This window comes from Mangifera indica, chromosome 8, assembly GCF_011075055.1.
Source record: "Mangifera indica cultivar Alphonso chromosome 8, CATAS_Mindica_2.1, whole genome shotgun sequence".
Lineage (NCBI taxonomy): Eukaryota > Viridiplantae > Streptophyta > Magnoliopsida > Sapindales > Anacardiaceae > Mangifera > Mangifera indica.
This window is the reverse complement of record NC_058144.1, coordinates 48,304-70,200: the sequence shown is the minus strand read 5'-3', so window position 1 is coordinate 70,200 and position 21,897 is coordinate 48,304. Positions and strand designations below refer to the sequence as shown.

The window sequence follows — 21,897 nt, the reverse complement described above, 5'->3', positions numbered from 1 at the left end:
TAAATTTATCTGATGTGCCTTTTAACCCAACTTCGCTTTGTTTCTAAATTTGACTTTCCACATCAATCACCCCACGTCCAAGTCAGCCATTCAGTCAACCCTCAAGGCATCCTCCATCTCACACTCTGCAATCTGACACTACTCACTTGTATGTGAATGTGAAGATAACTAATACTATTATTGTCTTTGTAGCAAAGTCATGGGCTGTTTTCAGTCCAAAACTGCACTTCTACCATCTCCTGATCAACAACCTCCTCCTCCTGAACCCAATCCAGATCTAGGTACGGTTCCTTCTTTCTCTCTGTTTTTGTAAAATTGTGTCATATTTTTTCTACTTATCAATATTATTTAATGAATGAAGGTGATGCTAATGAAGAGGAACAACTCCCCGCATTCAAAGAGTTCGCCCTGGCTGAACTCCGGACCGCCACCAATGGTTTCAGCAGCGAATTAATTGTGTCGGAGAGTGGAGAGAAAGCTCCCAATGTTGTCTACAAAGGAAAGCTCAAGAACAATTGTGTTGTTGCCATCAAGCGCTTCTCAAGGCAGTCATGGCCCGACCCTCATCAGTTCGTGGTAACGAAAGCACCCACTTTCTTGTTTTCCTTTTTAATTACATTATTTATAAATGTTCAATCTTTGGTATAATGACTTATAGACTGAAGCTGGTGGTGTGGGGAAAGTTCGGCATAAGAGATTGGTGAATTTGATTGGTTGTTGCGCAGAGGGAGATGAGCGGTTATTAGTAGCGGAGTACATGCTTAATGATACCCTCTCCAAGCACCTCTTTCATTGGGAAAAACAACCATTCCCTTGGGAAATGCGTCTCAGAGTTGCTTACCATATTGCTCAAGCACTTGATCATTGCAATTCTCAAAACCGTAATATCTATCATGATTTAAATGCTTACAGGGTTCTTTTCGATGAGGTTGCTTTTCCACTTCACTATTCCTATTATCTTAGTATGGACTTGCTAGATGATACTACAATACAATACTACATCCACTTGTCTGTTCCTTATTCTACCTGATGCTATTACATTTCTATAATTTAACTGCATTCTTTCATCAACTCTAGATTGTTTTACTTAATCCTCTTTGATGGTTGGTTTTACAAAACTTGGCACAGCAACAATTTTTGGTGCATAAACATAAATTTTTTTGGTGGTGTTGAATCTAACTGTTTTGGATATCAGTTTTCAACGTGTATCTTCAAAAATATTTATTGCATTTGTCTTTTATTTTGACATTGTTAGTTGTGAAGATCTCCAAAGTTGTGAGATTAAGAGAGGAAGTTGGAGACTAAGAAAAAGGGTATTATATAATCCATATTTGGTTTTATTATCCATTTGAGTATTTTTCCTTTAAAAAATTTTATTGCTAGAATAGTATTTCCTTTTCTATCTATTGAGATTAGAAAAATGTTTAACAACGTTTATTCATTTAAGTTTCAAATTATCTTATAATCCACATTTGGTTTTATCTTCATCCATTTGATTATAGAACCGTTTTCTTGTGTCAACAAACTCAATAAAATTGGTGTCAAATTTAATTAAATCGTTGTGGCAGGATGGTGGCCCTCGATTATCCAGTTTTGGTCTTATGAAAAATAGCAGAGATGGAAAAAGCTACAGTACAAACTTAGCTTATACTCCACCAGAGTTTCTAAGGACAGGTAAATCATTCTAATTTCACTTATATATTTATGTACATTAAAATTACATTGAAGTTATCTGACTGGCTGTTTACTTTTTAAAAAATTTCGTTTAAGATTTGTGTTTCTCAATTAAAAAAGTCACTTAGAATTGATTAAGTAATTTTAAGTTTATCATATTAAGTCATTGAGAAACAGTAATTTTAGGGAGGATTGTTTTCTTCTCCATGGGCACTCATGGTGATCCATCCATGCAACTTTATTTGTTGAGATCTCTGTTTTGTGATGAAAACAAGAATAGATCATTGTCATTGTTTCCGCCGAGGCATTTAAAATCAGTGAATCATGTTCTAGATAATCATTCAGAAAGCTAAGACTTTCTGACCACACAATTATATATCCATTCTCTCTAATTTGGGTGATCAAATGCTGCAGGTAGGGTCATTCCAGAGAGTGTGATCTACAGCTATGGAACTGTTCTGTTGGACCTTTTGAGTGGAAAGCATATACCTCCAGGCCATGTATGATTCATTCGCCATATGATCTTAATTTTGAATTTTAGTTCAATTCTCTTTACTGAGTACTATTTTTAACAGTCTTATGTCTCCTATTGGTTCTGCATGTGGATTATTATTGAGATAGAAACACCAGTTGGATCAAGTAATTCTTGCCATTTTATGCCTACCAATGTGAAGGTGTATTTGCACAACCATTTTAGCATAAAAATGAGTTGTTATTGGCAAATTTTGGATAGGTTACAAGAATTTTATAGAATAATGTGACAACAAAGAAAATTTAAGATATCCAGATTCTTTTTGAATCAGAGGTGGGTTTTTTTTTTTTTTTTTTTTTTTTTGTAAATGGTATTGCAGTAACTGGATCTCTTAGTCGTAGGTAGGCTACCTTGATGTGTTTTCAGTTGTATGTGATGTACAGATAGGAAATCTGGTTCACAGAAATTGACACACAGGCTCAGTCAATTTTATATAGTAATCAATTATAATTAGGCCTTGACTAAAACTGGTATGATTTATGTTTGACTTCATCACATCATTGTTGTTTCTCAGGCATTAGACTTAATAAGGGGCAAAAATTTGTTATTATTAATGGATTCGTCATTGGAAGGACAATATGCCAATGATGATGCTACTCGATTGGTTGAACTAGCCTCAAAATGTCTCCAATATGAGGCTAAAGATCGACCGGATGTTAAGTTTCTTGTTTCGGCAGTGGCACCCCTCCAAAAGCAGATGGAGGTAAAATATAAAATGCCTTTGGACATAGCTGGAAGTTGGTGTACTGTTTTTTTCTTGATTCACAGATGCATTATTGACAGAGCCTGCTAATTAAGGTGTTTTTGTTTGCTAAAATTCTCTTAGGTTGCATCACATGTTCTAATGGGTCTACTGAAAACTCAAGCGGCGTTGCCAACTATGCTATCCCCCCTTGGGAAAGCTTGTGCAAGGATGAATCTTACTGCAGTGCATGATATTTTGCTTAAAACTGGTTATAAAGATGAAGAAGGTGCAGAAAATGAGGTGCACCTTGATCTTCTCTCTGCATTGCTACTATGTTATTCTACTATCTGTTGGACACGTGGACTAGAAAAAATGAAGTGAATGAATTAGCATTGTTTTTGAGTGTTCAGAAGTGCAAACTGGCTTTATTGATTTTTTTTTCCTTTTACCTGAATGAAACTGCCAGCAACTTTCCATGGGTTTTTTAAACAGTACTATTAAGTGTTTGCGGATTCTCTATAATATAGGGTGAAAATGTGGTCCCTTTGTATTGTGAAATGATTACTATTGTGTTTCAATGATCTCTTCATGTGTGGTGTTCTGGTGGTCTTTTTCTTTTAATGATCTCATTTGCTGCAAATCTGTTTTTATTGAAGCTCTCTTTTCAAGAATGGACGCAACAAGTTCAAGACATGTTGAATACAAAAAAATTTGGGGATATTGCATTCAGAGACAAGGATTTCAAGAATGCTATCGACTATTACTCAAAGGTACCTTCCTCTTTCTCTACTCTTGGACATGATTACTGTCATGATTGAGGTTGACATTTGGAGGTTTGTCAATTGGGTAAAAGTAACTTTTGCTTACACCTAAATATTTGTATTTTTGGTTATTTCCCAATATTAGTTGGATAGCTGAAATTGGATAATAGTTTGTATCTGTGTTTTGATTCCTTGTTGACCTTCAATACCAGGGGCCTGAGTTAAAAAACCTTTTTTTTAATTCATTCAACTCCTAGCATTACACCTTTTCCCTCCTTTCCACCTACCTCACCCCACAAAGCATAGAAAAAATAATGCATCATATACTGAGCAAATGGCAAAAGAACAAATATCGTTTACTAGGCCGTATTTATGAACCTATTCAAGTTGAACTTGGTCTGTGGGTTTGACATGTTAATGACACAGGTTAAGCTTTCACTTTTCACCATTTAGTGTCCAAAGGTGCATCCCCGATATTAATCTATTTTTATGCACTTCATGGTCATAATAAGTTGATTAAAAGTTTTAAGTTTTAGGTATGTGTGTTCTCTTGGAAATCTTTTGTTTAGTGTGCGCTTCTTGTTTGATCTCTATTTTGGTGATCAACTGCTACTCCTATACGGTGGATAAGTTTGTTAATTCACTGAAATGTGAATGTTCTTACTGTTTTATTTATTTATTTATTTATATTTCTCTAAATTCAGCTGGTATCAATGATGTCTGTTCCTTCGGGTACTGTGTTTGTGAGACGAGCATTGTCATACCTGATGATTGAACAAGCAGAACTTGCTTTGAGAGATGCAATGCAGGCTCAGGTGTGCTTACCAGAGTGGCCTACTGCGTTCTACATGCAAGCTCTTGCACTAAACAAGCTTGGGATGGAAAGTGATGCTCAGGATATGCTTAATGATGGAGCATCCTTTGAAGCAAAGAAGCAGAATAGCTGGCGGATTTAGATGATTATTTTAAAGGGTTCTTTTTCAGTTGATGTCTTGTGGGCAAAATATTTTTAACACATACAAGAAATGTATAAAAGAAGATGATTAATAGCAAGAAATAAGAAGAGAAGCGACCGACAAGCTTCAACTTAAAGTTTAGTGTATGGGGGTAGGCCTGTTATTATTATTATTATTATTATGTGGTTTTGGTTTTGAAATTGATTTGTTGATGAGTTGAATTGAGAGTGCAAGTGAACGAATTGGCAGATCAGCATTTAGTTTAAAAAATTTTTCAACTAGCATGCATGATTCATATTGATTTTCATTATTAGAAAATTTAAAATAGTACATGGAATGATTCTTGTCATCTTGTCGGATTTCTAAAAACTGAAATAGTATGGGCCGGTGGATAGGTGAGGCCCAAATGTTTGTTTGCTACACTGACAGCACAGGACAAGTGGTCATTGATAGATTGATTCATTGGTCAAATGGACGTGGCAGTGACATGGAAAAGATAATTCAAAAATCTTGATAGGTCAATAAGTTTCTTGTCCTTAAATATGGAAAGAAGTATCCGTGCTTGTTTGTTTGCATTCAAGTATCGGGAATCTTCATCTCTTCGGTACTTTCTCTCTTTCTCTGATCTTTAATTCATCTTTATGTTTATTAATCGTTGATATGTTGAATATAATTTCGTGTTAGGGTTTATGGCTATCTGTCTCTTCATTATTGACTTGTTTCTAATTAATATAATTGATTATTTGAGTTGATCAGGTTAACTGTGTATATTCATGGCTGCACTGCATGTATTAAAGTAACTTTAGTTATGGATTTTTATTTTTAATTCTTCATTTAAATTTCTTTTGTCCTTGCCTTCAAATACTTGACCAAACTAATCATCTTGTTAGAATCTGCAAGCAGTGATGAATGATATTCTTTTCTTCAATTACCTGCCATGCTTTATCACCCTACAATCTTGCTTAATTGTGGCATAAAGTGTAATTTAATTTTTAATAAACAACAACATTAAGTAATCATTGATGTAGGCGTATATCTTAAAATTATATATATAATACATTTGCTATCAACCGAAATTCTATGATGCCAATTTCAATAATTCTATCAATTCCCATGTTGTATTTTCTACAGATTAGTTTGGTTTCAGTAAATTATTCATGAAAATTATTGCATATTCACCGGCGATGACCCCATATACTGCTGGATAAAGTTATTTCTAATGGCTGTACATTTTGGTGATGCAAGTTTTGTGTTATTCTACTTTCGATGTTTCAATTGATCAGTTCCAAAAGAATGGGTTGATGTAGGAAAAGCGGATAGTCATTTTATGGATAAATCAGCACTTGGCAAGGAGGCTCGTGAGGAAATCACGCGGGAGTCACTGATTGCTATCTCTTATTCTGTACCAGACAAGGCTCTTGCTTTTAAACTCTCATCAGAATGTTTAAACGGTGAAAAGCTGGGCGACAGAGGATTTGATGGAGCCGAGAAGTTTAGGTCCGAACTGATTTCAATAACATATTTAGAGTCAGCTGACATTAATGCCAATTGGACACACTTAGAGAATTGAAGGGTTAGACTGGACTAATAGAGACAGCAGGTTCAGGTTCTGTTTTATTGCAAAATCTCTCTTCTATTTTTATTTTTTTGGTGTCATATTCTGTTGTATTGTGTTGTGTGCATCAAATTATAATCTGTACATGGGCACTGCCCAAATGCGATGCTTGGTTTCAATAGTTTAAAAACAGATTTCTGGGATTTCTGTGGAGAAGTTTTCTTCTGTTCATGAATGAATGTAGATTTGTGTGTCTCTTGTATCTTTATATTCCATCAGTATTCTTTTTCAGTTAGATATACTTGATCTTGTGACTTTTATGGGTTGGGTGCCCCACACTCAAATTGAATGTGGATTCTTAATAGAAATGTTGGGAGAAACCACACAAAGACACAACCTAATTGAAAAATCACACAATCAATCAACATTCAACGGAATAATAATTCTCTCAATTTGTGTGAACTAAAAAATATGGAAGCAGTCAAAAGAACAGCACAAAACATGGACAAATTTAATGTGGAAACCCCCTCAAAATGAGAGAGGAAAAGCCATAGGACTGTAGTTCACTAACAAATTTCCACTATCAAAAAGATTGGATACAAATTTTTTCTAGATAAAACTACAGACATAAATCCATGACTCTTCAAAAAAAAAAAATCTGCTTGGCAAAAGCAACAAGTTTTTACAACAATTACAAAAAAATCCCACCAAAACAAAGGTGTGTTCAAAGGGTTGAAAGACAACTTTTCAGGATTCCAAATCCGATCTCCATCATTTAAAATGCGATCAATGAGTTTCGAATATATTTGTAAAATTATTGCTCAATTGAATGATGGATTGACCTTGATCTTGTTGATCAAACCTAGATGGACTACTCTTACCTAGAAAATCTGTACTTTTTCTTTTTTGTTTTCTATCATGAAAAACTGATTCTCATGCTGTTTCTTGCCCTAATTTTTTTTTTGATATTTAATCACTTAAATTGGTCAATAAGATTATCAATTTAGCCTTCATCCAAGTGAGAAAAAAAAACTTAATTGGGCTTTACTTTTTAACAAGTGAACTTTGAGCCATCTTCCACATGAAAAGAAACCCAAACCAACAAATCTCCTCCTTACTGACTATGTGGAGGGATTCGCCATCTTGACGACTAGACAACATTTCTGTAGCTTTTCCCTTGATAGAATCTTTGTTAGCATATCTGAACCATTATCATCGGTGTGTACCTTATCAAGTATTAATAACTTCTTCTTGAGTACATCTCTAATATAATGATACCTCACATCAATATGCTTTGATTTTGCATGAAATGCAGAGTTCTTAACAAGGTGAATAACATTTTGGTTGTCATAAAGTAAAACATACTTATCTTGACGGAAACCAAGCTCTCCTAACAACTTCTTCATCCATAGCAACTCTTTACAAGCTTCAATTACTGCAATGAATTTTGCCTTTGTTGTAGACAATGCAACACATTTTTGAAACATTGATTGCGAAGAAACAACACCACTTGTAAATGTGATCAAATAACCTAATGTAGATTTGCAGGTATCCACATGACCTGCCATATTATAATTTGTATATTCAACTAACATTGGCTCACCATTTCCAAAACTAAGTCTCATATTAGAAATGCCACACATATACCTTATGATCCAATTTATTGCATTCCAATGCTCCTTTCTTGGGCAAGAAAGAAATCTGCTGATAACACCAATGACATGTGTTATGTCTGGCCTTGTGCAAATCATCACATACATTAAACTTCCTACAATTGACATATATGACATTCTAGCCATATCTTCCTTCTCCTTATCAGTAGAAGGACATTGCTTGTAGCTTAATTTAAAGTGTGTAGCAAGAGGTGTACTAACCATCTTAGCATTACTCATACTAAATCTCCCAAGAACCTTTTTGATATATTAGTCCTGTGGCATATACAACTTCTTCTTATTCCTATATCAATCAATTCGAATGCCAAGAATCTTCTTTGTTAGCCCCAAGTCCTTCATTGCAAAACACTCACTCAATTGCTTCTTTAGTCTGTCAATTCTAGAGGAATTCTTGTCAACAATTAACATTTCATCAATATAAAGTAATAGAATGATAAAATCAACATCAGAATTTTTTTGGCAAAATACGCAATGATCAGAATTTGTCTTATGGTAGCCTTGCTCTCCCATAATAGATTCAAACCTTTTGTACCAGTGCCTTGATGCTTGCTTTAAACCATAAAAACTTTTATTTAATTTGCACACATAATCTTCCTTTCCTTTTACTATGAAACCCTCTAGCTGATTCATATAAATTTTCTTTTCCAAGTTACCATGAAGGAATGCAGTCTTGACATCTATCTGCTTAATCTCTAAGTTTAGACTTGTTGCTAAGCCCTACACAAATAGAAGACATCTCCACAACTGATGAAAATAACTCTTCAAAGTCAATGCTTTTTTTCTGACTGAATCCTTTTATTACCAATCTTGCTTTGTATTTGAGTTGTGAAGTAATCTTATCTTGCTTCACCTTGTACTCTCACTTGTTTTTCAAAGCTCTCTTTCCTTTAGGTAACTTTACCAACTCAAAGGTATGACTCTCATGCAATGGCTGCATCTCATCCGACATGACTTCAATTCACTTACTTTTATGTTTATCTTCCATCATTTCTGCATAACATTCTAGTTCTCCTGAATCAGTCAACAACACAAATTGACTAGTGAGATACTTAGTGGAGGGTACTTGAATTCTAGTAGATCTTCTAAGTGGAATATCTGATGGAATCTCTGATGGAGTCTCTAAGGGAACCTCTGGTGCTAATAATTGTTCCTGAACAATATCATGAGTTTCTATTTGTATTGGAACATTTATATTGTTTGAAACACCTATGCTCTGTTGCTTTTTCTCAACATTCAGAATGATAATCAATGAGTCCTGAATATGCTCATAAAATTTTAGCTCAATCGGACTATGGATTGAATTTGATTGAGGTTGTTGATCAAATTTGGATGGACTGCTCTTACCCAGAAAATTTGTAGTTTTTCTTCTCAGCTTTCTATCGTGAAAAGTTGATTCTCACACTGCTTACTGCCCTGTTTTTTTTTTTTTTTTTCATTTAATCACTTAAATTAGTCAACAAGATTATTAATTTAGCCCTCCTCCAAGTGATAAAAAAAACTTAGATTTTACTTTTTAACAAGTAAACTTTGGGTCATTCTCTATATGGAGGAAAACGCAACCTAACAAGAAATTCTTAAATGCTAACTCAGTTTAACTTGGGAGAAAAAGTTAGTGGGAGCTTATAGCATCTATGGGTGTTTAATTTATTGAGTTTGTTAAAAGTCAAGAATTTCATAAATGTATCAAGCCACTTCTCTAAGTAACACTTGAACGAATATTTTTACTTGAGATTTACAAGTTTTAGTAATTACAATTAGTAATGTGGCATTTTTAGCTGGGTATGGAAATAGTTATAGAGGGCAGCATACGCAAAGCTCTCATTATGTTCATGTATGCTTTGGACCTCCACTAGTCTCTCTTCTTCTTACAGAGATCGATTCTTTCCCACTCAAGGTTTGCTTTATGCCTTAATGCAAGAATTTTATTATATTCAGCATATCCTTACCAATACATTAACTCATTCTCCCTTCCAATCAAAATCATGATCTAGCGCCTTCCATATGACAAAATTTCGATTCTATTCATAAGGTTATATCTGTGACGCAAAATGGCATATCCATAAGATCACAAGGTTTATTTATTTCTACGTAGGATGATATGGACACTCACACAAATTTAGTATACAAATTAAAGGATGTCAATAATTGAGCATTTATTAAATCTAGTAATTGATTGATTCTTGCATACTGAATTTCTACCAATGGAGTTTAGTGATCTCATAAAGTAAAATAATTTCAAATGAGTATTATCACAAAGAATGAGCACATAAAATGGAAAGAGATTGATGATATGATGATGTATTCTCAACATTATTTTTTAAAAAGAATAAAATAACATATATTGATTAAAATAGTAAAATTGTAAAAGGGTGTAATACAAATATTATCATCAACCTAATTATACATTCGAAGATGTAACATTTATAGACAAATATTATTATGGGAAATAAGTTGGGTCTGTATGGTATTCCATGCCATTTCATAATTACAAGAAAAAATTAGTTAGAAGGCCAAAGGACTTACTCCCACCTGAAGATTATTGCGTTCTCGAGTTTTTATCTATAACTTCAAAAAACCCTTTTACCCACCTATGAGTTATTAAAATTAACTAAATCCATTAGTTTTAAAATTTTATCTATTTTTTGCTCTTAAACCCTAAAAAGTAATAATTTTTCCTTAACTCAATTTTAAAAAATAGCATTTCCCCTTTAGGGTTTATTCTCTCCCGTCTAAACAATTGTTGACAGTCTCTCCCTCCTTACGTTTTCTCTCCCTTAGGTGGTCTCTCTCTCCTCATTTCTTCCTCTAGACAAAGTCATTTTACGCTAGAAAGATGATTGTCTTCCCAAAAGAAGACGAGAAAGATGCTTGTTTTCTTTTGGAAAGATGATTGTCTTCTTATATGAAGATGAGATCTTTATCTTTGTCTTTTTAATTTAGATTAATGCTGGCTGGAGGGAGAGATGAGAGGAGAGAAACTGACTGAGGGGGAAGAAGTGACAGGGAGGGAGAAGCCGCCGAAAATTGAAGAGTAAACCCTAGAGCAGAAAATATTGTTTTTTAAAACTTGCGTTGGAGGGGGAAATTTGTACTTTTTAGGGTTTAGGGGCAAAAAGAGATAAAATTTTTATTTATTTTTAATATTATAGGTAAAATAATAATTTTGTCCTTAAAACTAACAGACTTAACAATATATGAGAGAGTAAAAGAGTTTTTCAAAGTTAAAGGCTATAAACTTGAAAAAGCAACAATATTTAAGTGGGAATAAGTCCTTTGATCTAGTTAGAATTTCATAAGCTCTTAAACATAACATCTTATCATGTGGACCTCAGACAAATAAAATAAATTGATTTTGCAGAAATTAAATGTGATTAAATTACAAACATAACAAAAATAAGAAAATTGTAAATTTGAAGGAGAAATCAAGGGACAAATTTTGAAGGCATTCCTGTGTTGTAACTTTAAGGAACTTTGGTTATGGCTGTTTCTCAAAGGAACAACCCTGGATCTGCCCTTTAACCAAAAAGGAGGCTTACCTGATTTCCTCATTTATTTCTTCATCTGTATTTATATCAATTGAAATGACAAAGATCCAATCAAACCAGTATTTTTCAATGTTAAAATAGAAAATTAATGTTTTAAGAAACAGATAAGTAATACCCAAAATTTAAAAAAATATATATATTAAAATGGCATGTAATAGATGTATTTTACCCTTTAAAAAGAATTTTTATATATATATATATTTCAGAAAGAAATGTCTGCTCCAATAGTGAACTATTTTGGAAATTTAATTCACTGTAACAATTTTAAATACAGAATTGATTATACATGGATTGTGTTTATATATATAATGCACATGATGAATTTATGCGGGCATACGTACGAAAAATTAAGCAGGACCCAGAATAATAAGATAAGAGAAAGAAAAGTAATAGGAATTGAATAGGAGAGTGAGGACAAGAAGACAAAGAAAGTTACAAAACAAGAAATATATAGGCCGGCTAGCACTGCCTCCACCTCATTTACTACCTTTGTTGTGTCGACACTCTATGAATCACCAAATTCTGATATTTGTTTAGTGCTGTTTTCAAATAAGCGCCACGTATATTAGTTACTGTAATTGAGTTGAGTGTGTGTCAATAAATTTGGGTAAAATAGGATTAGGAAAGACGGAAAGAGAGGAAAGCGGACGGGGAGAGGATGCTGATGAAGAGTTGGATTTGGGGAGTTTTGGTATGCATGTTTTGCGGTTCGATCAGTGTTAAATGGGTTCTTAAAAGAGCAAATTGGTGGTTGTATGAGAAAAAACTTGAAGAAAAGCGGTACTCTCTACCTCCAGGAGATTTGGGGTGGCCTTTCATTGGGAATATGTGGCCTTTTCTTAGAGCTTTCAAGTCAGCTAATCCTGATTCTTTCATGGATAGCTACGTTAACAGGTCTCATCTTCTTTCTTGGGTTTCTGCTCTGCATGTTATTGTTTGATGAAATTGGGTAGATTGAGAATAATAGATAGATTTAATTATTGAGTATTTTGGTATGATGTTGAAAGCAGCAGTTTGGTCCGGAATGTGTGTGTCTTAGTCTATCTGTCGTCTCTTCTACCCTATATTGTCTTTGTCTTCTTAGTAACTACGGAATCAAATACCTCATATATACTATTATATATTCATCTTGGCTTTTTATTACCTGCTCTATAATATTATCACAATTATATGTTTATTTCATGATACATCATAACTATCCCCAACCCAAGTCATTTATTTACTAAGATAAGGGTCCTTGCACCACCTTCTTCTCTCTGTCCTTGTCCATCCTATCCAAAATTTCTATTTTACTTGGGTGTCACTTTCTTTCACCTGTCTGTCTCTGCATTAATCTGTTTTCCATTTCTTTATATTACATAATAATTATTCTTATTTCTAATAAGATTACATTTATTGAGTTCCAAGTTCCCGATTTAATCTAGCTATTATAAATCCTTCATGAAGCATTAACTTATTAATCAAATATGAATGAACATGTCTCATTTATTTATATCTTTATATGGGTGTTGATGAGAATATAGATCAATTAGGACTGGATGACAAATTTGACTTAATTATAACCGATTCAGTTATACTCATCATTCATGTCCCACTACTTAGAAGAGAGTAAATTTCAGACTAACAGTAGCAATAAATGTTTAAAATTGCAGATATGGGCGTACTGGGATGTACAAAGCATTCATGTTTGGGCAACCGAGTGTGATAGTAACAGCGCCAGAAACATGCAAAAGAGTTTTAACGGATGACGATGGGTTTAAGCCGGGTTGGCCAGTCTGTACTATGAAACTCATAGGCGAAAAATCATTCATTGGGATTTCTTTTGAAGAACATAAGCGTCTCAGACGTTTAACAGCTGCACCAGTTAATGGTCACCAAGCTTTATCTGTCTACTTGGAATACATTGAAGCAAGTGTAAAATCTGCTTTGGAAAAATGGGCAAATATGGAACAAATCGAATTTTTGACTCAACTCAGAAAGCTTACTTTTAAGATAATTATGTATATTTTTCTTAGCTCTGAGAGTGAACATGTGATGGAGGCTTTAGAGAGGGAATATACTGCACTTAATTACGGGGTTAGAGCCATGGCCATTAATATTCCTGGATTTGCTTACCATAAAGCACTTAAGGTACTGAATGCAATGCAACCTTCTTCTTAATTTATCATTGAAGATGTTAATACTCTACATGTGAAATTTAACTGATTATTATTTCAGGCTCGGAAAAATCTAGTGGCTATTTTACAATCCATAGTGGACGAGCGAAGAAATCAGAGGAAGGGCAACAACTACAACATTAATAATTTTAGAGAAAAGAAAGACATGATGGATGCATTGCTGGATGTTGAAGATGAAAATGGCAGAAAACTGGAAGATGAGGAAATCATTGATGTTCTTGTGATGTACTTGAATGCAGGCCATGAATCTTCTGGTCATACCATGATGTGGGCTACTATTTTCTTGCAACAACACCCTGAATTTTTAGAAAAAGCTAAGGTATATGTTTTACTGGCAGAATTTCGATTCATTTTAAGTAATTAATGTGAGATTCTGATTGCATTGTAGGCGGAGCAAGAGAGGATTGTTGAAAAGAGGCCATCTACACAGAAGGGTTTGACTCTTAAAGAAATTCGAGAAATGACTTATCTAGACAAGGTACGTGTATATATACATATACATACATATACATATACATATATACATATATACATATACATACATATACATATACATATATACATATATACATACATATACATATATATATATTATGTTTGATTTTGATTCACTATATAGATCAATGTGTATTTTCTCTTTTGAAGGTTTAATAAAATCTTTTTGTTTGAAGGTGATTGATGAAACTCTTCGTTTGGTAACATTTTCGCTCACTGTTTTTCGAGAGGCAAAAATAGATATCAATATAAGTGGTAAGTTTACCAGGCATATTATATTGTAAAAGAAACTAAAAGGCATGAAAATTAACTGATTTTGATTGGGTTTCAGGATACACCATTCCCAAGGGTTGGAAAGTTCTAGTATGGTTCAGAAGTGTTCACTTTGATCCTGAAATTTATCCAAATCCAAAAGAATTTAATCCTGACAGATGGGAGGTAAGTATACAGTTATACATTAGAAGTTTAATTATTTAATTATATAAAAATAAGTTGTGAAAATATGGTTGATTGGCCATAGGGTTATACTCCGAAAGCTGGAAGTTTCCTTCCTTTTGGAGGAGGAAGCAGATTGTGCCCTGGAAATGATCTGGCCAAACTTGAAATTGCTGTATTTCTTCATCATTTTCTCCTGAATTATGGGTGAGTTTGAGTGACTATAATATATATCTTAAGATTTATATTGTTGCAGTGACTAACTTAATTTGGTGTTACAGGGTGGAAAGACTTAATCCTGGATGTCCCCTTATGTATTTACCCCATTCAAGGCCTAAAGATAATTGCATGGCAAGACTTAGGAAATCATTTTCAGCTATGTAAAAAGCTTGGGTTGGGACATTCACCTCAATAAAATGTATTTAATCATACATGTCCAAATTAGCACTAATCTATATATTAAAAGCTCATTATTAGAAAAATATCAAGGGACCTTGCCACATCCACATGGATGACATATTCCATAGTTTGACTTTAAAACAAAACAATGATGGATAATTAAGGTTTGACCAAAAATATTAACATTAATTTCACGTCTTCCACTTTACTCTTTCTGCGTTGGATCAATTCAACATATTCCACACTTGATGGCGGCATGACGCAATGATTTTTTATATTTCATTTTCCTGTATTGAGTATGGCTTTCCAAATTTTCATTATTTTTTCGTTGAGGTCAAATTAAGTTGAGAACAGATGGATGGATGGATGCATGGATGCATAAGAAAAGAAAGAGTCGGCGAAGGCGCTCAACAGCCCATTCCAGTGAACAGGCAAAACCTCGCAGTCGTCGCCGTTGTTTTGAATTTGAAAATAGCACATACAGCATTTCCTGCGCAATCTCATATACTACAATATATTACGGTAGTCATTTAGTCATTCCTTATGGTTATTAGTAGACTGACTATATTTGCAAAATATTCACCGATAGGTCATGCTTCTCTAATTATGGCATAGATAGCAAATACAAAATGTTGGGGGATGAAAAATTGGGTTATATTATATTGGTTAGTCAATGACAGCTAGAGGTGGTGTGTATATAAAGCACTGCTAGAAAATTGGGAAAATTGAAAAAGTTTCCTTGTGGGATCCAAGTCGACATATATATATATATATATATGCATCTGATAAGAGGCCTCTAGCAGGGAGATGGAGATGGATATTAAAGAATATCCATTGGATTTCAGATGCCCCATATCAATGGAGTTAATGACAGACCCTGTCATCATCTGAACGGGCGTTACCTACGAACGGAAGAACATCGAAAAATGGTTAGTCATTTACAAGAAGAAAACTTTGTCCTGCTACCATGCAATCCATCCACACTTTTGACATCACACCTAGTCACACTCTCACCGGTCTCATCCAAGCTTGGCTTAACAAACAACAATCTCCATCCATCATCACCATTTAATCTCTTTACTCTCCAACCTCCATTCTACTTCATTCAAGGTAACTTCTCTAAAGAAACTCCGATCAATTTTCCAAGCAGCTGACCATACCAAAGCCGAATTCATTCGATCTGGAGGCCTCCAAATTGTTGCTCAGATACTTGTACAGATTCTTGCTGAAAGCTCAGATTTTGTTGCCTTTTGAGCCAGTGAGGAAGCTTTGGGGGTTTTGCATCAACTCCCCTTATCGGACGAGAAAGCCGCCTTGGAGATTTTGACCAGCCGGGAATCTATCATATCAATGGTAATCATTCTTCAAAGTGGAAGCGCTGAAGCCAGACTTTACGCTATTGCTGTATTTCAAAAGATAGCCAAAACTACTACTTCAACTGGAATTTCATGGTACAAGATTGTTGGAAGCTCAAATACAAAAGAAAAAGAAAAAAAGTCTCACATCTAATGAATATAACATAAGAGAGTGGTATATAAGTGTTATGAATTGAACCTTAACATAAGCCAATTGGTTTTGTGTAATATGAGTTTTAATCTTCACACTTGTAAGTATAATATATATTTTCGATATGGTATCAGAGCACGAGCCAAACGATAGGTTTAAGGGGGCTTTTGGTTTAGGTAATGTTTGATTACTAAAATAGAAAGATTACCTTGAAGATAGATTACTTAGAAGATTACTGGGTATAAATGATTACTATGTTTGATAAAATTTTATAGATATAAATAATTATTGTGTTTGGTTAAAGGTAATAAAAGATGACTAGTAAATTATTTTACTTAAATGCCCTTGAATATAATTATTTTTAAATATTTTTTATATTATTTTTCATATTAATTAAAAATAAATTTATTTTTATCTTAAAAAATTAATAAATAATAATTTTTCTATAATAAACTAAAGATTACCTCAGTAATCTTTAAATACCTAAGGTGAAGGTGGTAATCAGATTACCACCTATATTACCTGCCACGTCAGCATTGGTAATAGAAGATTACTGTAATCTTTTATTACTGACAAACCAAACAAAGAAATAAAAGATAGATTACCGAGGTAATCTTACATACCCGTAACCAAACGCACCCTAACAGTATAAGTATTCTTGGATACAAGTGACAATACACCTAGCCACAAACCGGTTGAGCCTAACGGCATACCTAACAACCTAGGTGCTTGCATTTAAGCGGGGTTGTCAGAGACTCAAATAAAAAGGAAAAAAAAGAGTCTCACATCTAATAAATAGAACATAAAAAAGTGGTATATAAATGTTGTGGATTGAACTTTAACACAAACCAATTGGTTTTGTATAATATGAGTTTCAATCTTCACATTTGTAAACCCAATATATATTTCCGATAAAGATCAAGGTATTGATTTCTTCAAATCATTGTTAGAACTAGTATCGATGAGATATGCAGCAAGGCAAGCTCATGTGCCTTGGAGGTTCTCATTCAGATATTAAGTCTGTCAAAGAAGAGTCGATTAAAGGCCATCGAAGTGGGTGCAGTTACTGTCTTGATCGAGCTGTTACCAGAGTCAAGCGGATCTAAGTGCGACAAGATACTGCGTGAATGCGCTGAGGGAAGAATGTGTTTTGTGGAGCACAAAATGGGGATTCCAGCAGTGACAAAAAAATTACTGCATGTATCGAATACAACAACTAAGACGGGGGTGAAAATATTGTGGTTGATTAGTAGTATTCTGCAAAGTGAAAGGGTTTTGGAAGAAATGTTGATATATGGAACGGTGAAGAAGTTCGTGGCTTTGCTGGATATGGAAGGTAGATCCTCAACAAAGGAAAGGGTGTGATCAAAATGTTCAAGTTGCACGCAAATTCTTGGAGGCGATACCCCTGTTTCCTTTGTGAGTTGAACGAGTATTTGGGTCTACTTTCTTGCTAAGCATTATTCTTAATTTACCTTAATATATTTCGCTACTTCTGTGCTTAATTCTTGTAACAGACTCATTGGAATTATAGGCATTACTGCTACAATTTCAAATGGCCAAACTCATTCCATCCTATAGAAATCATATAATTAGTTAAATGTGTTTACTTGGGCACATACTTTCTTTACGTGTTGGTGAACCAAATATAATATTTAAGCACAAACCCATTCAACTTCCCAGGAGTCTGTAAACTTGGGTTTAATTGATTGCTCCGTAATTAACATCACATCACACCCCACGTATTTTGCTGTCAGTTGAATTGCCTGCATATGTTGATGTTGGATTATGAACTAATCTGATTGACCTATCAATTTCCTTAAAAAACAGAAGTAGCTACTCAACTAAAAAGTGACGAAGGTAGCATATCGGAATTATATTAAACTAATGAGATAGCTGAGTATGGCTGTTCGAGGTCAACCAGAATCTTAGTTGAACCACCAAAACAACCCACTACACAATCCTAAAGATTACTGCTTCACATTTCACCACTCAATCGTTATTATTTATAAATTGACTACAAAAGCTGTTGGATGCCAAAACACCACATTATTTTGCATGAGAGTTAGAACGTCTCAATGTCCTGCAATGAGGCTTTGCTTCACTCCTCCCAAAGGCTAGAACATAGCTACATTATATATGCACAGTCACTCCATGTTATTCTTAGACAGTAGCTCCATTATATGACAGCAGAACACCAAATCCCACCAAAATGGGAGCAACGCTTTGAAAGCAACCTAATGAAATCACCAAACAAATGGCAAATGGAGCAATCCGGGAGAATATAGCAATTACCATAATGGGAGAGGAAGCAAAAACCCCAGTAGCTTTTGTTGAAGTTATGAAGCAGTAAAGTTGGCTGCTGAAAATTCTGCACTTTTTTTTTTTTTTTTGAATATGGTTCTGGTGCAGAAAGCTGAAGATGATATGGATTATTTTTGCAGCCGTTAAAATAGTGATAAACTTCCTTAACCATTTTGTAATGTTTTTAGTTAGAATGCAACCAAACTAAATTGTATTTGTTATGTTAGGTGTACTTTGACTTAAAGTTTGGTTAGCTTGTAAGAATTTGTGTGGATAAGCTTAATTTAAGCTGCTTTTGTATAGGGGTTAGGAAAGCTTTGTAAATATACATGTATGGCAAAGAAATGATAGGTTTTAAAAGTCACAAAAACAGAAAATAAGCAAACCTCCGTTCCAGCTCTCTGTTTTCTCCTCTGTTTTTCATTTTTCTTGCTTTCTTTGCTTCCAGATCTTCATTAAAAAATCAACAATTGGTATCAGAGCCTTCAGTTCTTTGTAAAGACCTGTGCCAAGGAAGAAGTTTGAAGAAAAGGAGAAGAAACTGAGCACACAAACCATGGCTTCAAGCAGTTTTACAGGGGTATCTGCACCAGTTTTTTCTGGTGAAAATTATGCAGCATGGGCAGTGAAGATGAAAGCCTACTTAAGAGCTTTTGATTTGTGGGATGTGGTTGAGATAGATAAGCAACCAAATCCACTGCTAGAAAACCCAACACTGAATCAAATCAAGCATCATTTTGAAGAAGTGGCTAAGAGATACAAAACTTTGTCTTGTATCCATTCTGCAGTTTCAGAGGTGATGTTTGCAAAGATCATGGCTTGTGAGACAACAAAGGAAGCATGGGATAAGTTGAGATTGGAATTCCATGGAAGTGACAAATCAAAGCAAATGCAAATTTTCAATTTAAAAAGGGAATTTGCTCTGCTTAGAATGAAAGATGGTGAATCAATTAAAGACTACATTGATAGGCTAATGAAAATTGTGAACCAGTTGACTCTTCTTGGAGAGGTGATTTCTGAAAATAAGGTTGTGGAGCAAGTATTGGTGAGTTTGCCAGAAAAATTTGAGGCAAAGATCTCATCTTTGGAAGATTCGAAAGACATAAGCACCATGACAATTTCAGAACTTTCAAACTCTTTACAAGCTGTGGAATTGAGACAAACTTTTAGAGATGGAGTCATAATATCTGAAGGAGCTTTTGTTGCAAACCAAACAACAAAAATACATGCTGGTTCCAGTTCAAATAAACAGCAATTTGGCAAGAAAGGCAAAGAAAAGAAGGAGAGCTTTAATAGAAGACAAAAAGGGAAGAAAGGTATATTTCCACCCTGCCAACATTGTAAAAAAACCAGCCATACAGAGAGGTACTGCTGGTATAGACCTGAAATACAATGTAGAGGGTGTAAAGAATTTGGTCATATGGAGAAAGTTTGCAAGAACAAAGGTAAAACAAATCAGCAGCAATCTCAAGTTGCTGAAAAGTTACAGGAGAAGGAAGAGCAACCTGAAGAGCAATTGTTTACAGCAGGCTGCTATGAAGCTCAAGTCCATTCTCAAACTTAGTTATTGGACAGTGGATGCACCAATCATATGACTTCAGATGAAAGCCTTTTTGTCTACATGAAGAAGAGCAGAATCTCTAGAGTAAAAATTGGAAATGGAGATTTTTTGCAAGTGAAAGGAGTTGGTACAATTTCTATCACTACATCATCAGGTACAAAAATGATTAATGATGTTTTGTTTGTGCCTGGTATAGCTCTTAACTTATTGAGTATTGGTCAAATGCTAGAGAAGAATTACTCCTTAAAATTTGACAATAAAAAATGTCATGTTTATGACTCAAAAGGAGTAGAATTAATGGTGGTAAATATGATGCATAGAAGTTTTTGCTTAGAGCTAAATGAGTTGAATGCTCAAGCACTTGTTAGTAGTGATCAAGAGTCAATTAAGTGGCATAAAAGACTAGGCCACTTTCATGAAAAAGGGCTCAAACTTTTGTATGAAAAAGAGCTCACTGTTGGAGTGCCAAAGGTGGCAATGATGAAAGAAGTATGCGAAACTTGTCAATTAGGCAAGCAAACAAGACTCTCATTCTCAAATAATGAAGCATGGAGGGCCAAAGAGAAGCTACAGTTAGTACACACTGATGTGTGTTGCCCCATGACAGAAAATTCCTTAAATGGCAGTAGGTATTTTGTTTTTTTTATTGATGATCTTAGTAGAATATGCTGGGTTTTCTGCATTAAGCTGAAATCTGAAGTTTCAGATGTGTTTCTGAATTTTAAGAGACTTGTAGAGAATGAAAGTGGATGCAAAATAAGAATGGTAAGGAGTGATAATGGAGGGGAATATACCAGTGAAAAATTCAGAAAAATTTGCATGGAAAATGACATTAAACATCAACTCATAACTCCTTACAACCCTCAGCAAAATGGGGTGAGTGAGAGGATGAATAGGACTGTGATGGAAATGGCAAGATGTCTTTTGTTTGAAGCTAATTTGCCAAAAAGCTTTTGGGCAGAAGCTGTGAATACAACAGTGCATTTACTCAACAAATTACCAACAAAAGCCTTGAAAGAAATGACACCTTATGAGGCTTGGTTTGGTTCAAAGCCAAATGTGAGTTATGTGAAGACATTTGGCTGCATTTGCTGGACTTATATACCAGAAATGAAGAGAGAAAAGTTAAGTAAGAAAGCTGAATTAGGCATCTTTGTTGGTTATAGTGACTTGTCAAAAGCTTATAAAGTCTATCATCCTTTAACTGGAAAAATTAGCCTCCACAGAGATCTAAAATTTGATGAAGATTCAGTATGGAATTGGGAAGCCAATGAAGTTCAAGTGAAGGTGAAAAATGAGCCTAACTTGCAAAGTGAAAAGGTGGCAGAAGATAAGCTTCAAGCTAGCAGTGATGATGAAGATAAAACACCCAAAATGAGATCACTTTCTGAAATTTATAGCAGGTGTAATACAACCATATTAGAGCCTACAACATTTGAGGAAGCATCAAGGTTTCCTAGTTGGAGGGCTGCAATGCAGGAGGAGATAAAGATGATTGAAAAAAATCAGACTTGGAAGCTTGTAGAAAGACCTCCTAATAAGCATATAATAGGGGTTAAATGGGTGTACAGAACAAAAATGAATGCTGATGGTTCTGTAAACAAACTAAAGGCAAGACTTGTAGTGAAAGGGTATGCTC

At 34.4% G+C, this 21,897-nt stretch overlaps 2 protein-coding genes and 1 pseudogene across 6 annotated transcripts; all 3 read left to right on the top strand.

Moving 5' to 3' along the window:
- Window positions 1-6,418, top strand: LOC123223847 (serine/threonine-protein kinase BSK2-like). 5 transcript variants are annotated; one of them, XM_044647258.1, is made up of 10 exons: window positions 1-281; window positions 362-576; window positions 659-928; window positions 1,569-1,674; window positions 2,089-2,174; window positions 2,721-2,909; window positions 3,033-3,177; window positions 3,548-3,661; window positions 4,357-5,212; window positions 5,916-6,418. In XM_044647258.1, exons 1-9 carry the CDS (start codon window positions 200-202, stop codon window positions 4,425-4,427), a joined length of 1,278 nt encoding a protein of 425 aa, XP_044503193.1. In that variant the 5' UTR covers window positions 1-199; the 3' UTR covers window positions 4,428-5,212; window positions 5,916-6,418. The 5 variants fall into 5 exon arrangements, with proteins under 5 accessions (XP_044503193.1, XP_044503192.1, XP_044503189.1 ...); XM_044647257.1 differs by having other exon boundaries at window positions 2-281; window positions 362-573; window positions 3,033-3,191; XM_044647254.1 differs by having other exon boundaries at window positions 3-281; window positions 3,033-3,191.
- Window positions 6,419-11,874: 5,456 nt separating this feature from the next.
- On the top strand, window positions 11,875-14,917 carry LOC123222953 (ent-kaurenoic acid oxidase 2-like). The gene is made up of 8 exons (XM_044645983.1): window positions 11,875-12,275; window positions 13,034-13,511; window positions 13,599-13,877; window positions 13,947-14,036; window positions 14,230-14,308; window positions 14,385-14,491; window positions 14,574-14,695; window positions 14,770-14,917. The coding sequence occupies exons 1-8, from the start codon at window positions 12,040-12,042 to the stop codon at window positions 14,870-14,872; spliced, it is 1,494 nt and encodes a 497-aa protein (XP_044501918.1). The 5' UTR covers window positions 11,875-12,039; the 3' UTR covers window positions 14,873-14,917.
- A 777-nt stretch (window positions 14,918-15,694) lies between these two features.
- Window positions 15,695-17,941, top strand: LOC123223285 (annotated as a pseudogene).
- Window positions 17,942-21,897: the final 3,956 nt, after the last annotated feature.